The 14,243-nt window shown below is 37.3% G+C and overlaps 1 protein-coding gene across 3 annotated transcripts in view; it reads right to left on the reverse strand.

The window, feature by feature from the left end:
• Positions 1-12,562, reverse strand: part of SMURF2 (SMAD specific E3 ubiquitin protein ligase 2) — a 90,815-nt gene extending 78,253 nt beyond the window's left edge. For all 3 annotated transcript variants that reach the window (XM_074319449.2, XM_074319450.2, XM_088802325.1), the window contains exon 1: positions 12,430-12,562. In XM_074319449.2, coding sequence (XP_074175550.1) covers positions 12,430-12,481 — 52 coding nt within the window. In that variant the 5' untranslated portion in view covers positions 12,482-12,562. The remainder of the gene's footprint in view (positions 1-12,429) is intronic.
• Positions 12,563-14,243: the final 1,681 nt, after the last annotated feature.

Below are 14,243 nucleotides of genomic sequence, written 5' to 3' on the forward strand. Positions count from 1 at the left end.
GAAAACACCAATACAAGCAATGCCTTTTAAGTCAATACGACGATACAAAGAAGTATGCTAAAGTACTTAAGGAGTATAAATAAGGGTGTGTTGGCTGTTCTCTGCTCCTCCAGAACCATTCTCTATCCTTTGTTCAGTGCTTGGTGTCCTCGGAAGCTAACCTTAAACTAGGTTCCCTTGCCCTCTGGCTTCAAATTGGGTTCAGTAAATGAGCAGCAACTGCAAGGATCTCTCTGGGTTCCCATAATTACTCACTCCCTTCGCCCTTTCTGGCCCAAAGATGGCACCACTGCCTATCCTTGCTAGTCCCTACATGCTCCACTATTCCTGCTCCTCATCAGGATTCCCTTAACTCTGCCTATTCGTTGTAAGTAGTCCCTTAATGGCATTCTCTTTCACCTACTCTGGGAATGTTAACTGTTTCCTATCTGGACCCTAACTGAGAGAGAGGGAGCCTAACTCAGCCTGAGGAAATCGGAAGACTTCTCAGAGGAGATAATGCCTCAACTATGTCTTAGGAAGGAAGACTAAGGAAGGAAAGTAATAGAGTCTAAGGAAACTGCACTGTCAAAAACTTGGAAATTCGAGAAACTATGAAAAGAATTAAGAAAAGGTGAGGAGTTCAGAATGGTGCAACATAGGAGCATGAAGGGAACACAGGAATAATGGGAAACAACTCTAGAACCAAATCATAGTTTTTAGATGAATTTTTAACAGACCTAGTTTCTATAATAAATAAATTCAAAGAAAAAAGGCAGGGGGAGCTATAGTTTAAGACAGACTGAGACATACCAACCAAACAGACTTTCCTGCATCCTGATGAGAACAAACCAATTGTTCAAAAAATGGGAGGGAAAAAGGAGGAAAAGAAGAATTGGAAATGCATCTCTTCATGAGATGGATGGAGTTTTCTTATTTCCAATTAGTTCATGTATCTATGAGTGAATATTATTTATTGTAAATATCCCATTCCTATTCTATTCTTATTTTTCACTATAAATATAAGTGCTAAGAAAACTTACTCACATAAATATGTATATGACTTTTATTACAGCAATGTCATCAAACTATTTTAATTCTTCTGAGTTATATGCCCCCGGAAAAATTACAATAATCATTTAAATTTTTTTAACTTTCTGAAAAGTAATGGCATTTATTTGACTTCTCTGTTTTTATGAAAATTACTTTTACTGATCAGCTAACAACTTGATCAGGTTTTTCAATTTTGTTGAAAATTAAGGATTGGAAACCATCTGACTTGTGAAAAGATGTTAATCCATCACTGGAGTCAACTGCCTTCTCAACAGTCTCACCAATATTCTGATTTGCCTCTTTGGCGTCCTGGAAGGCCTCTCACCACGGGACAACATACTATTCGGGATACTACGTGGGATGACATACTTTTGTTTTGTAAATAGAAGGAAGAAATATGAAAGACTAATCAATCTTAGAATCTGAAAAGTGAACTCCCTTAAAAATATCCATGAGCTTTTCCTTCTTTTTATTTCATTCGCTCTCACTGCGTGTACCGCTAACTTTAGCACTGACTAGTTATTTCATCCATCAAATCTCATCTCTATTTGTTCACACTGCAAGTTCCCTGAGAGCAATATCAGGGTCCAAACCTCTTCTTGAAATCCCAGAGCCTACACCTCCATGACAGGTGCATGTAAGACTCTCAACAAATGTTCAATGACTATGAATATTTCATCACCATCCCAAGTCCTTGTTCTAGTTAAAGAAAACAGACTTACGAGTTAACCAAAGTGAAAATCAGAAGAAACTTAAACTATCATCACCAATCCCATTTTAAAGTAACAAAAAACCTGGTTTCTTACTTAAGCTCTCCTATCTACCTAAAATGAGAAAAATTCAAAACAACTAGGAAATAGAAAACTAAAATACATAAGGATTCCTATTTTATTACAAAGGACTTTTGGTACAACTAGCCTCATTTTGATGGAACTAGAATAGTTGCACCAACTGTTCCATCAAAAATCTATTACTCTTCTCTTCTTACGATGTAAGGAAAAAATTTCATCAAATACAATGTTCTCATTTCACTGTCACTGATTCAGAATACCTATGAAGTTAAGGTCAGAATAGTAATTAAATTTGATAATAAATGAGAACACTTTAAAACTGTAGAACCCTGAAAGAAAACTATCTTCCTAACATTGACAGACTAGTTATATGTGTAATTTCTCTTAGGTGACATTGCAAAAACAGATGTTTTGGCAGTGAATATCAGATTGCTCTTTACTTTGTTAGGAAGTAAATTCTACAGAATATGGTAAGAGTTCTATCCATCAAGTCAAATATTAACGAATAAATACTTCAGTCCTATATTTTTATAATTTAACATTGTCAAAATTATTAAGGTATAACTGTCAGTTAATTCAATAATGACATCACAGAGAGCCTATTATTTGTTTCAAATGAGGTTCTTAAGACCATGTGAGCTTTTTCCAATTTTGTCAATCATTCTTTAACTCACAAATATTTACTGAAGATGTACTATGTACCGAGTACTGGGTTAGACACGGTATTTTCAATGTATCAAACGCCATTTTATTTTTCTTCAATTTAAAAAAGATTTTTTCCATCATCTTCCTTTATAAAATTTCTAAAATTCAATTTTAAAAAGCAACTCTTTCAACTTTATTTATAGTATTAGGTTCATATGATTCAGAATGGTCCAATCAATCAGTAAGTTTTCTTCACTAGAGAAAGTTATATTGACAACATGATGACATAGATCATACAAAAATAAAAGTAGAATTAACCACGAATATTTGGAATTCTAATATAACAAATAACATGTAGCACATAGTTTATATAAGAAAATTTATCCTAAAGTAGGAATTTTCATTAGAAGCAGCATCACCTTTGATAGTTTCTAATTCTCCAATTCCATTTATTTCAAGTACTACACTCATTGAACGTTGCAGTTTTACAGGTCTTTCCTCACTGTTGACATCTACCTGTGTAGAAATAACCCCACCTACTGGTAAGAGGTGAAACTACAGGCTACTTTTGAAAGTGGCAGCAAGCTACAGGGAAATGTATTAGTTCATTAAAGACTTGGATACAAACATTTCCCCCACCTCTAAAATCCTGAGCCATTCAAACTGTTTTCCAAAGCTCCTCTACTTCTTACCAAACATAAGGAGTGTGGGGTAAATACAATGAATTTTCTAAATGTTTGCTGTATTATTTAAAAATAAAAGTATAACATAGTTGCTAATTTAACTATATGAATGAATTCTTTATGATACACTGGTACCCCAAAGTGTACAAGACATTTATGCCTATCTTATAAGGCATGATACCATTTAAATCAATACCTATATTAATGTTGTACTTGCTCCTATAAAACAACATATAATTGGTTATGACTAACTTATTTAAAAGTGTGGTCAAAAATGACAAAATACATTAACATAATAATTTACAGTTTTAACAGTATTTTTTACATACACTTTATCTTGTCCAGCAGAATCCTAAAATAAATAACACTGTCATTTAAAGCATGCACTTATAACTAAAAGCAGAGGCACCAAGAAAATAAGTAATTTGCTTATGGACACAAAGCTAATCAGTGGCATAACTAATATCCAAACCCAAATTTTCTGCCTCCAAGTTCTATACTCTTCCCACAACATTTCACTGTCTCCCACAAAATTACCAAGTATATCTTTTGCAGTAAGTAAGACCTACATTATGATGTTTGCTTTGTGACAGTTCCCAGGAATGCACTGTGGTCAAATAAAAAAGTCTGCTTAGATTTTAATAAAATTAAGTTGCTTCCTTTCTTTGGTCTGATAGAAAAAAAATACATAATCATAATATAAAAAATACAAGTTTAAAAACTCATGATCCAGTTCACATTTAATAAAACAATTATATATTTTCTATTGCCCACCTTTTTCTAAAAATGAATTGAGGAGGGTTGCTAGCTGGTCAACAGGCAAACCTTCCTAAGTCATACTTGTTGCAATCCACTTTCACCAGTGAGAGATAAAAATAATCATAAAAATTTTGAAAAGAAAAAGAGAGTCCAATCCGTGTCTACTCTGATTTCTTATATCTCCACCCATGATACCATATAACAAAAATAATGTCTGGGACATGTCAAGAAATTGATAAATATTTGTTGGCTATACAAATGAAAGAATGGCTCTAAAGCATTACAAGGTCCTAAAGGATGCTAAATTTAAAAGACTCAATTATGTAGGGGGGTGAAATGTCTAACTATTACATTGTTTTGTATACCTGAAACTAATAATAAAAATAAATAAACAAAAGACTCAATAATGCTTATTAATCTATTCTTATCAAAATGTTTACAAAAGCTTTTTTATCAATGTTTGAAATCAGAAGACTTACATTAAAGCTACAGAAATCAAGATAGTGTGGGTTATAGATAATAAACTTCTAAAGGACAGAATTATAAATAAAAGGAACAGAATACAGTCCAGAAATAGAACTATATGTATATTGTCAATTGATTTTCAGCCCAGGTGCCAAGACAATTCAATGGAGGAAAACAGAAATATTTTAACAAACAGTGCTAGGAAAATCAGACATCCATATGGGAAAGGAAAAAAAAAAAAAAGCCTTTATCCTTACCTCTCACACCATATTAAAAAATTAACTTTCGAAGGGTCATAGATCTAAATGTAAGAGCTAATATTATAAACAATGCAGATGAAAACATAGGAGAAAATGTTTAGAACTGTGAATTAGGAAAAGATTTCTTAGGACATAAAAAGCATGAACCACAAAGAAAAAATAGTTGAACAAGGCTTTATCAAAATTAAAAACTTCTGTTCTTTGAAATACTATTGAGGGGGTAAAAAGTCACAATATAGAGAAAATATCTGGTAAAGGACTTGTGTCTGTTCCTACCATTAAAAATTTTTTGAAATTTTCATTTTAAAAAAAGACTTGTATCCAGAATACAAAAAGAACTGCCAAAACTCAATAATAAGAACACAGTCCAATTTTAAAACTATAAGCAAAAGATTTGAACAGATATTAACCAAAGATAAATGGATAACAAATCCATGAAAAGATGCTTAACACTATAGGTCAATAAGGGAATAAAAATTAAAGCTACACTGAAATATTGCTACACAACTAGAATGGCCATAATCAAAGACTGACAACAGCAAGTGTTAGCTAGGATTAGGAGCAACTAGAACTCTCATACATTGCTGGTAAAAATGCAAAGTGGTACAACTTTGGAAAAAAAAACAGTTTAGCAAATTTTTTTTAAAGTTAAATACATATTTACCATACGATCCAATAATCCTAATCATGAGAAATAAAAACATGTTCACAAAGAGAAGTGTACTCAAATGTTTGTAGCAGCTTTAAGGCCAAACCCTGGAAACAAATATCTGTGGATACTTGTGAATGGATAAACAAAATGGGGTGTAGGTATACAACACATTATTCCTCAAGAACAAAAAGGACAAACAAGTGATACACAACATGAACGGATTGCAAAAGCACTGTGCAAAGTGAAAGAAGCCTGATCCAGAAGGCTATATACTGTATGACTCCATTTACATAAAATTCTAGAAAAGGCAAAACTATAGTGACAGAAAGTAAATGGGTGGTTGCCAAGGAGTAGGGATGGGAGGAGACTGGCTATGAAGGGGCACAAGGAAACTTTTTGGGAAGAAAGAAACGCCCTCTGTGCAATCACCAGTGCAGTAATTCCTACCTAAAATGAATCATCAAGATTTATTTTAAAAGTGAAGTTTTATGTCTGCTGTCAATTTTCACTAAGAAATCAAACTGCCAAACTTAAGATACATGTTGCTACTTAATGTCTTGTCAAATGTGGTTTTTTTAAAAAGCAACAAATTAAATAAAATTCCTAACTTTGTTCAACTGATCATACATTAGTGGGAAAACTCAAAAAGAAATGAAAAATTTTAAATGTTAACATTCAACTGTAAAAAAATGCCAAATACTGATACGTAGAAAACTAGCATCAAGTGAAAAATAGGCTTAGAGGTTCAGCAAAATTGCTCTAATCAACCAAAAATACATGACTGCATTCCTGAATACAAGCAATAATCAAGATTAGAATATACAATGAAAATGCCACAAATATAAATTAGCTGAAATTACATTAAAATAGAGGAAGAAAATTATGAAACTGTCCTGAGTAATATGGACAAAAGCTTAAATAAATGTAAAAACATAGCATGCTCCTAGGTGGGAAAACTAAATACTACACTTAAATGGTTCCTTCTCCCAAATGCAATTCTAATTATAATCCCAGTGAAATTTCTTTTTAAATCTAATAAGTTTAATATTCACATGGAAAAGCAAATATATAAAATACCAAAAAACATGCTGTGGTACAAAGAGAATACTAAAATAAATTATAAAGCTAAAATAATGAACATAGTACGGCACTGAACAAGAGGTAATCTGACTCTACTATAACTAATTTAACATAACTAAAAAGATAATCACATCACTGTGGAAAGGAAGAATTGGTTAATAAATAATGATGAGATGATTAATAGCAATTTGGAGAGAAATAGCTTCCTAAACCATTTTTTGAAACACTAAAATAAAATACATTTAAATATTTACTAAGCCTCTTGAGGAAAAAGGCCTTCCTAAGTATAAAAATAATAGGAGAAACAAAAGTTGGACAGATTTGGCTTCTAAAATAACAAATTTCTGGATGTCCAAAAATGGTCAAAATCAAAAGACAAGTAACAGACTGGGAGAAATGTTTGTAGCAAATATGACAACAGACTAATATCTTTTTTAATTCTCAGGCAGATCAGTACGGAAAAAAACTAAGACCCTAACAGATACTGTATTTCCCCCGAAAATAAGACCGGGTCTGATATTAATTTTTGCTCCGAAAGACACATTAGGGCATATTTTCAGGGGATGTCTTATTTTTTCATGTACAACAATCTACATTTATTCAAATACAGTCATGTCATCTTCTTCTGGAACATCGTCATAACGTACTAAATACGTCCATCTGGTTGATGATCTTAACTGGGGCTTATTTTGGGAGTAGGCCTTATTTTCAGGGAAATGTGGTAACAAGGACAGGGCCAAACAAGTCAACAAAGAGAAACATAATTAGTAAATAGGAAAATATTCAACTTAACGAGTAAATGTTTAAAGACTAAATGCCATGAAATTAGCAAAAAAATTGAAAAACGAGAGTCAATGTTTATAACAGAATAGTGAAAAGGGACATTCACGCGCTCTGAATAGGCACAATTTTTTTGGAAGCTGCCTGAGAAAAAAAATTAATCAAGAACCTTAAAAAGACCTCAAAAACCCTTGAACGCAATAGCACTTTCTATGGAAATATCCTAAGAAAATCATCCTTTAAAAAAAATAAAAAAGCAAAATTATCTACACCAAAATGTTTATAGCAATTATCTGTAATAACAAAATCTGGAAATAAATAAAAGTGAAAACAAGAAAAACACATGAACAATGGTTGCGGTCACATCCTTTTAACTGGTTGTCCTAAAATCAGTCTTCTCAGTTCCCATCCCAGTCCATCCTCCCTGCTGCCCCAAGATTGTTTCTAAACATTAAATATATCAAAGCTTAAAATCTTTCAATGATTCCTACCTCCTTAAAAAAAAAAAAAAAAAAAACTTCTTGGCAAAATATAACAAGGCCCTAAATGGGTTTGTCCCTGTCGATAGCCTCATTTCTGGCCACTCACACCCAGTGCATTAGCCATAAGGAACACATATAGAATTACACAGAACTACTTCCGTGTCTTCAGCATTGGTTCCATAATATGCCAAAACCTCTTAATCCATGCTGAAACAAGGACTCTGCCTTCATGGAGTTTACAGACAGAAACAGCAATGCCCTGCAGTGAGCTCCAGAGGAAAAGCCAATTCAAGTCAAAGGGAGTCGTACGGATGAGGGTAATCCTGGAGATGAGTCTTAAAAAAGGAGCAAGGATCTCAAGGCTAATTCCAAATAAATGGAAAGTATTTATGTTTCCACACAAAATCTTGTAAGTTTGTAACAGACTCTCGAGACAACTTAGCTTCTGATGTATCCTTAACCTCTCCAACTTTCTCCTCTCTCTTAGAGCTACTGTGAGAATTAAAAGTGATAATAGGTGTAAATTTAATAGAGTATCTGGCACTTAATAAGCACTCAATACGTGTCAGTCATATGGAAACACATAACAATGCTGATTGCAAATGTATATTTCAAGGGTCCAGTATTCTTAGAGAAAGTAACAAAAACAAAATGAGGGCAAAGCAGTTAAGAACACGGTTAAACAGCGTATCACCACATAGCCAGGGTCAAACAGGTCTCTCTACACACCACAATGATATCCTCACACTACAGCACAATAATTTATACTCAAAATTATGCTGAATCGTAAATAAAATACTAAGTTCTGTTAAATATGGTCTATTTGAAAAAAGTAGGGTATATTATATCTTTAAAAGCTTTCAAAATCTTGAAAAGACATCAAAAATGGCTAAATAGAAATCTTGTGTGCCTAAAATGTAGCCCTTCATTTACTTTAAAAATTAAGTTATATGCTGACTATGCTAAATTATACGCTAAATAAATGATGGTAGTAGTTGTGATAGGTACAATTCAAGAGGAAAACACACACACACACACACACACACACACACACGACTCACAAATGAAAACTAAACTACATGAAGCACCGAGGCAGGTCCAACTGCCTGTATGAAGGTTAGACTAGAAGAGATAATGTAAAGAGAAAAGGAAGGTGCTACGCCAGATTGGCTTCCTCTTCAGACACCAAGAAAATAAAATGAATTGCGGATATTCCAATCACTAACACCCCTAGAAAAAGTCATTATGGTTTACAGGCACATTCCTACTTAAAAACCTGTGAGTTATGATCAAGTTGCAATTTTTAAAGCCTTGAATCAATAAAATATGGCAGAAAACAATACTAAGATGCCATAATATCTAAAGTGAGACTTAAAGTTAATTTTCACTCAGCGATAGACAAGGTTAACCTCATTACTGCCAAGAGTTTTATAAATTAATAACATGAGGAGCGTACAAAAATATTTAAATTACAAAAAGGCTCTGGAGAAGTAATCTGTTACTTCTCCAGATCTAAGAATTTTAAATATTAGAAATTATACAAAACTGCTTTTTCCAGTCTTTGGTTTTCAAAAACAACGATATAAAACAAAAATTACCCCAAATTCTTTACTATAACCAAATACAAAGAATAGGTTCTATCCAAACCATTTTAAGAAAAGCCTATATCAGATATTCATAAGTATAATGCATACAAATTTCACATTTCACAATCAATTTGCTCCAGAAATACTTGCTGAAACTGATAGCTTTACCATAGGGCCCATTTTAATGACCAAGTGTTAATGTGTCATGAAGAACAGTAGCTTGATGGACCCAATCAGATTTTAACCACTAATGGCCTGAGGAATCTTAAATTTAGTATTAAATTAGCCCTACCTTCTTAGCATCAACAAATACCAAACAGTTCACTAGTTGATTGTGGTCTTAGGAATAATATGTGGAAAACTCTAATATCTGTTGTGGGCAGAGATCTCATAGCTCAAATATTTCTTCTCCTTCAGTTTGTGTATATGTGTGTCTGAGTGTGTGTGTGCACGCGTGCGAGTCATCATGCAAGAAGTGTGTGTGTGTGTGTGTGTGTGTGTGTGCGTGTGTGTCATCATGTAAGAATTGTTTACACCTTTCAGTAAAGGGGCAACTCTGTATTAAGGATATAATTGAGTAACTACAGTTCAGAAAGCACCTTGAAATCAAAGACACTCTATAAATTTAAAATACTGGTATGGTATTAACATAAAGCAAAAACCAAAAATGTTAAAGCATCCTCCAGCCCCAGTATATTGTAAACCAAATAAAAGATCGCTGTGGGATCTACTTTTTTTTTTTTAATAGTGATTTTCCTCTATTATGGAATCCGGATCTAAATGAACTGTTAAACACTTAGTCTAAAGGTATGCCAAACATTTCTTAAGGTCTTAACAAAGAATCAACTTTTTTAAAAAAAACAAAACGAGGCCTAGGTTAAATATTTTATTTGGCTTCTCAAGATGGACTGAAAAGTTGGGCACCAGCTCCAGACCAATTCCTGGACACACATCAAACACAGCCCTGTCATTTATCCAGTCAGTCAAAACAATCTTTTCCATCTAACCCTTTAATGTTTATGTCCTAAAAAGCTGCTAATTGAATCCAGCTCTTGAGATCTATTTGTTAAAATATATACCATCTAATTTGTAAATGAACAAAAATGAAAAATATATGTTAACTTTCCTGGCAAAACAGAAGAAATTCACCATATGTAACCAAAAGGGAGAGGGCAATGTTTTTAATATTTGAATAGTTTTCTCCTAAAATATGACAGAGAAAAATTCCCAACCATTTTAAGAAATTGAGAGTACCTCAACTGTTTTTACAATTAAGGGGACACAGTATATTTAAAATTCCTCAGAAAAATCTAAAAATACAAAGTCAGTCTATAAATTCAGTCGTGTCCCTCCCCCCCAAAAAATAAGTGTAATCTTTGCTCCCAAATTTACTCATGAATTTTTATAATGTATCATTTGCAGTCAGGAAACCACAGATAAACACTTTTAGATCTATTGAGTCACACAAAAAAAACCTCAAACTCATTTTATCTTCAGAAAGTAAAAATCCCTGTTTTCTTCCTCATTTTCACATTATGTATATAGGCTAGAAGGAAGTAAATGGCCAATAGCCTATTTTTGATGCTTTCTGCACACCTGGAATCACAGGTTCTTTCCATAATCACTGACACAGGACTGACTCTGGAGAGGAACAGCAGTAGATAAAACTCTAAAGCAACAAACATCTCTTATAAAGGTTTCCATTGATTCATATGAAAATAAGGAAACTGAATGGGGGAGACAGGCATCCCCTAATCCAGGTTTTCCATTAAGAAACACTCAGTTAATGATTCTTTGCAGTTTTCCCTAGCAAAAGTAAAACTGTCATGAAAGAAATATATTTTTAAAATTGCAGCCAACATACACTCAGGCTAAATTCTCAAATACCAAGTTCACTGCAAGTCTTTATCTCAAAAGTTCAGCCAGTGGACTGGGATGTAACACACAAGCATTCAATTACAAAATTAGTCCATATAAATCTCAAAGTCTAGCGTAGGCAAACATAATTACAGTTTATTCTTACACACGCACCCACCCACACACACACAGATCCTCAGGAAAATGATCTTTCTCACCACACATCCAATTATCAACGTGGGTAATTTATTAATAGTGAATGGTGAAACTAGGATAACTATGCTGATTTCAATCATCTTTTTTCAAACCAAAAAAATTTTTTTTCCTTAAAATGAGGCAACAAGACCGTGTAAGAATACCAAAAAAAAAAATGGCACTATAAAGCATAATGGACCTGTAATGTTAAAGATTTAATGCACTTGGACTCATAAACACTTTGTAAGAGCAGCCTTCTATCTAGCAACCCCTCCAGACATTCTTTTCCATTTAGAAAAAGGAAAGCGGAGGGAGGTTGGGGTCAGAGAAAAAACTCCGCTTGAAAGTTTATGTGAGCACATCCTTAGAAATGTACAAAAAAAAAAAAAAAAAAAAAAAAAAAAAAAAAAAAAAGCGTGTTTGTAAAGCCGGTCTAGAGTTAGAAGTAAGACACAAGTTCTGCGGCCTACAAGGAACATCCCAAAACATGCTACCCTGCAATCAAACACTTCCAAAACATAGCGTGTACAATACGCCGGAGTCGCCGGGATCAGGCAGACACACCGGAAAAGTCAACCTCAGTCTCCTTCCCTCCCAAGGACGTACGTTTCAGGTGTGTGGCACCGGCTGCTCAGACTGGCAGCAGAAAGTGAAGGTTTTGCACGCGGGCACAAGTGGGCGAACAAGTTAACAACCAGGGAACACACACACACCCTCCCGTTAAGCGCTCCATCTTTAAGGAGTGTTTACTGCGCGCCGTCAACCACCGGATTCAATAATCCCCGCACAGGAGCTCCTGATCCCCTCAACGACCCCACCTGGGCGGCAGCCCAGGGGCTGCTCCCCGAGGCTCCGGGAGAGTCGTGCTCCTCGGCCAAGGCTTTTCGACCTCAAATCTGCCTGGAATTCCAACCTGGGTCCCCCTCCCCTCAACAAAAGACCCCCGAGTCACCCTTGGCTTTTTAAAGAATTTCCCAACAAGGGCGAGTGGTTTTGCCATGACTCTCCCTGAACTAGGCCTTCCCACGTCCCCGACCCCAAACTCACCATTGATCGCGACCCTGGCCCTTCCCAAGGCCACAGACACCCCCCGCCGGCTTGCCCACCCCGCGGCTGCCCCGGCCGGGTCCCGCCGCCCGCGCGCCCCCCTACCCCCCCTCACCTGTCAGACGCAGCTTGACGGGCCCGTTCCTCCGGCCCCCAGGGTTAGACATGTCCCCGACGGCGGGGGCGGCGGCGGCGGGGCAGCGGCCGCGGCGCGGGGCCGGCAGGCGGGGCTGGGGCGACGGCGAGGCGCGACAGAGTCACCACAGCGGCCGGGGCTGGGGCCCGAGCAGCCGGCGCCGCGGCCGCCACGGCCGGAGGGTCCCGGATGTGCCGAGCGTCGTCGCCATGAGCCGCGGAGGGAGCGGGACGCCGAGCTCCCCCCTCCTCCCACTTCTCCTTCCTCGGCCCGGGCCGCACAACAAAGCGGCAGCCGCGGCCGGGCGCGCCGCCTCCGCCCGCGCCCCCGCCGCCTCCACGCAGCCGCCTGCGCCTTTCCCTCCTCTCGGCTCGTCAAGGCCCCGGAGCCGACGGGGCTGATCGGTTGGGGCGGGCGGTGCTCGGCGGCGCCGGAGCAGACTCAGGGATCGGCCGCTTCCTCCTCCACCCGCCCTCTTGTCTGAGCAAACCCGGTCCTGCGGCCGCCACCGCCACTCGTCGGCTGCGGGGGGCGGGGAAGAGACGGGAGGCGGGGCTGGCGGGGCGGGGCGGGGCCGGAGGGCGGGGCCTGGGCGGGCGCGCGCTGGTGCCCGCGGCGCTGGGGCGCGAGGCCCGGCTCGGCCTAGGCGCCCGCGGTCAGGGAGATGTTCCCTGCAGCAGAAGGTCCCACGCAGAACTTTAGGAGGGAGTCGGCAAAGGAAATAAGTGGCAGCGCGGAGCTCTCTGGAGCAAGGAGGGGCTTAGTGTCCGGCCCACTTAAGGGAGAGCTTTTGTCCGTGCAGCGCGGACTCCCTTTATTAGTCTTCCACTGCGTGCAGGACTCTGAGAGGATGGGGCGAACAAGGTTAGAACCGCTCCCTCTGGGAATGTAGCTTCGCGGAGGGAAAAGACACTTTCCATACCGAAGATTCCTGCCAATCCCCAGGGATGTTTTGCTCCTGGTATCGTAGTTGCCACTTCCATCCAGGACTCACCTGGTGAAGATCAGGTTACCTGCCTGCTCGGGTTTTTTCCAGCTGTAGCACATGGATAGAAGGATAATAATACTGCCTTAAAGGATTATTAACAAGATAAACCTTGGAGAGCAATGTGTGAAAAGCTTTTCATACAGTACTGTATGTCGTTATCTCTGGAGGAAAAAAATTAAAAATGAAATAAAAATAAGTGTACCTTAGCTTTTGACTCTGCAATTGCACTCTTGGGATATTCTTCTTGACATGTAATAATGTGGAAGATGTTACTTGTAAAGTTTGGTTAATAACAAAAGGGGGATTGAGCAAACAGTCTGGTGAGTTATATTACATCAACCACATGGATTTGTATGCACCCATTTAAATGACAATTATGAAGATCATCTAATGTGGAAGAGTTTACAAATAATCAAAGTTTAAAAGCAGAATAAAAAGTTGTATGTATGCATTCAAAAGTATCCAGCACAGTGAAAACTAAGGATAACAGCGTGAGGGATTTTTTGTGTGCTTTGTTAATGCAATTTTAAATGTTGAACAAAGTCTGATATATTTTAATCCTAAATCAGTGTCAATGGTAATTTTCAATTCATCAGTGATGTCACTTCATTCTCCAGGTGAAGTTTCCTCCAAGAGCATCTCATCAGTCTGAATACAACCCTACAACAAAAGTGATTATATGAAGTTCTGAAAGTCAGACTAGAAATTCATTCAACAAATACTGATTGCCTACTGTATGCAAAGCAGTGAACAAGATCATTTAATGCTTCTTTGTACTACAGAGGCTTTGAAGATACACTAACCA

This window comes from Rhinolophus sinicus, chromosome 12, assembly GCF_057876585.1.
Source record: "Rhinolophus sinicus isolate RSI-liver-muscle chromosome 12, RSI-T2T, whole genome shotgun sequence".
NCBI classification, from domain to species: Eukaryota; Metazoa; Chordata; class Mammalia; order Chiroptera; family Rhinolophidae; genus Rhinolophus; species Rhinolophus sinicus.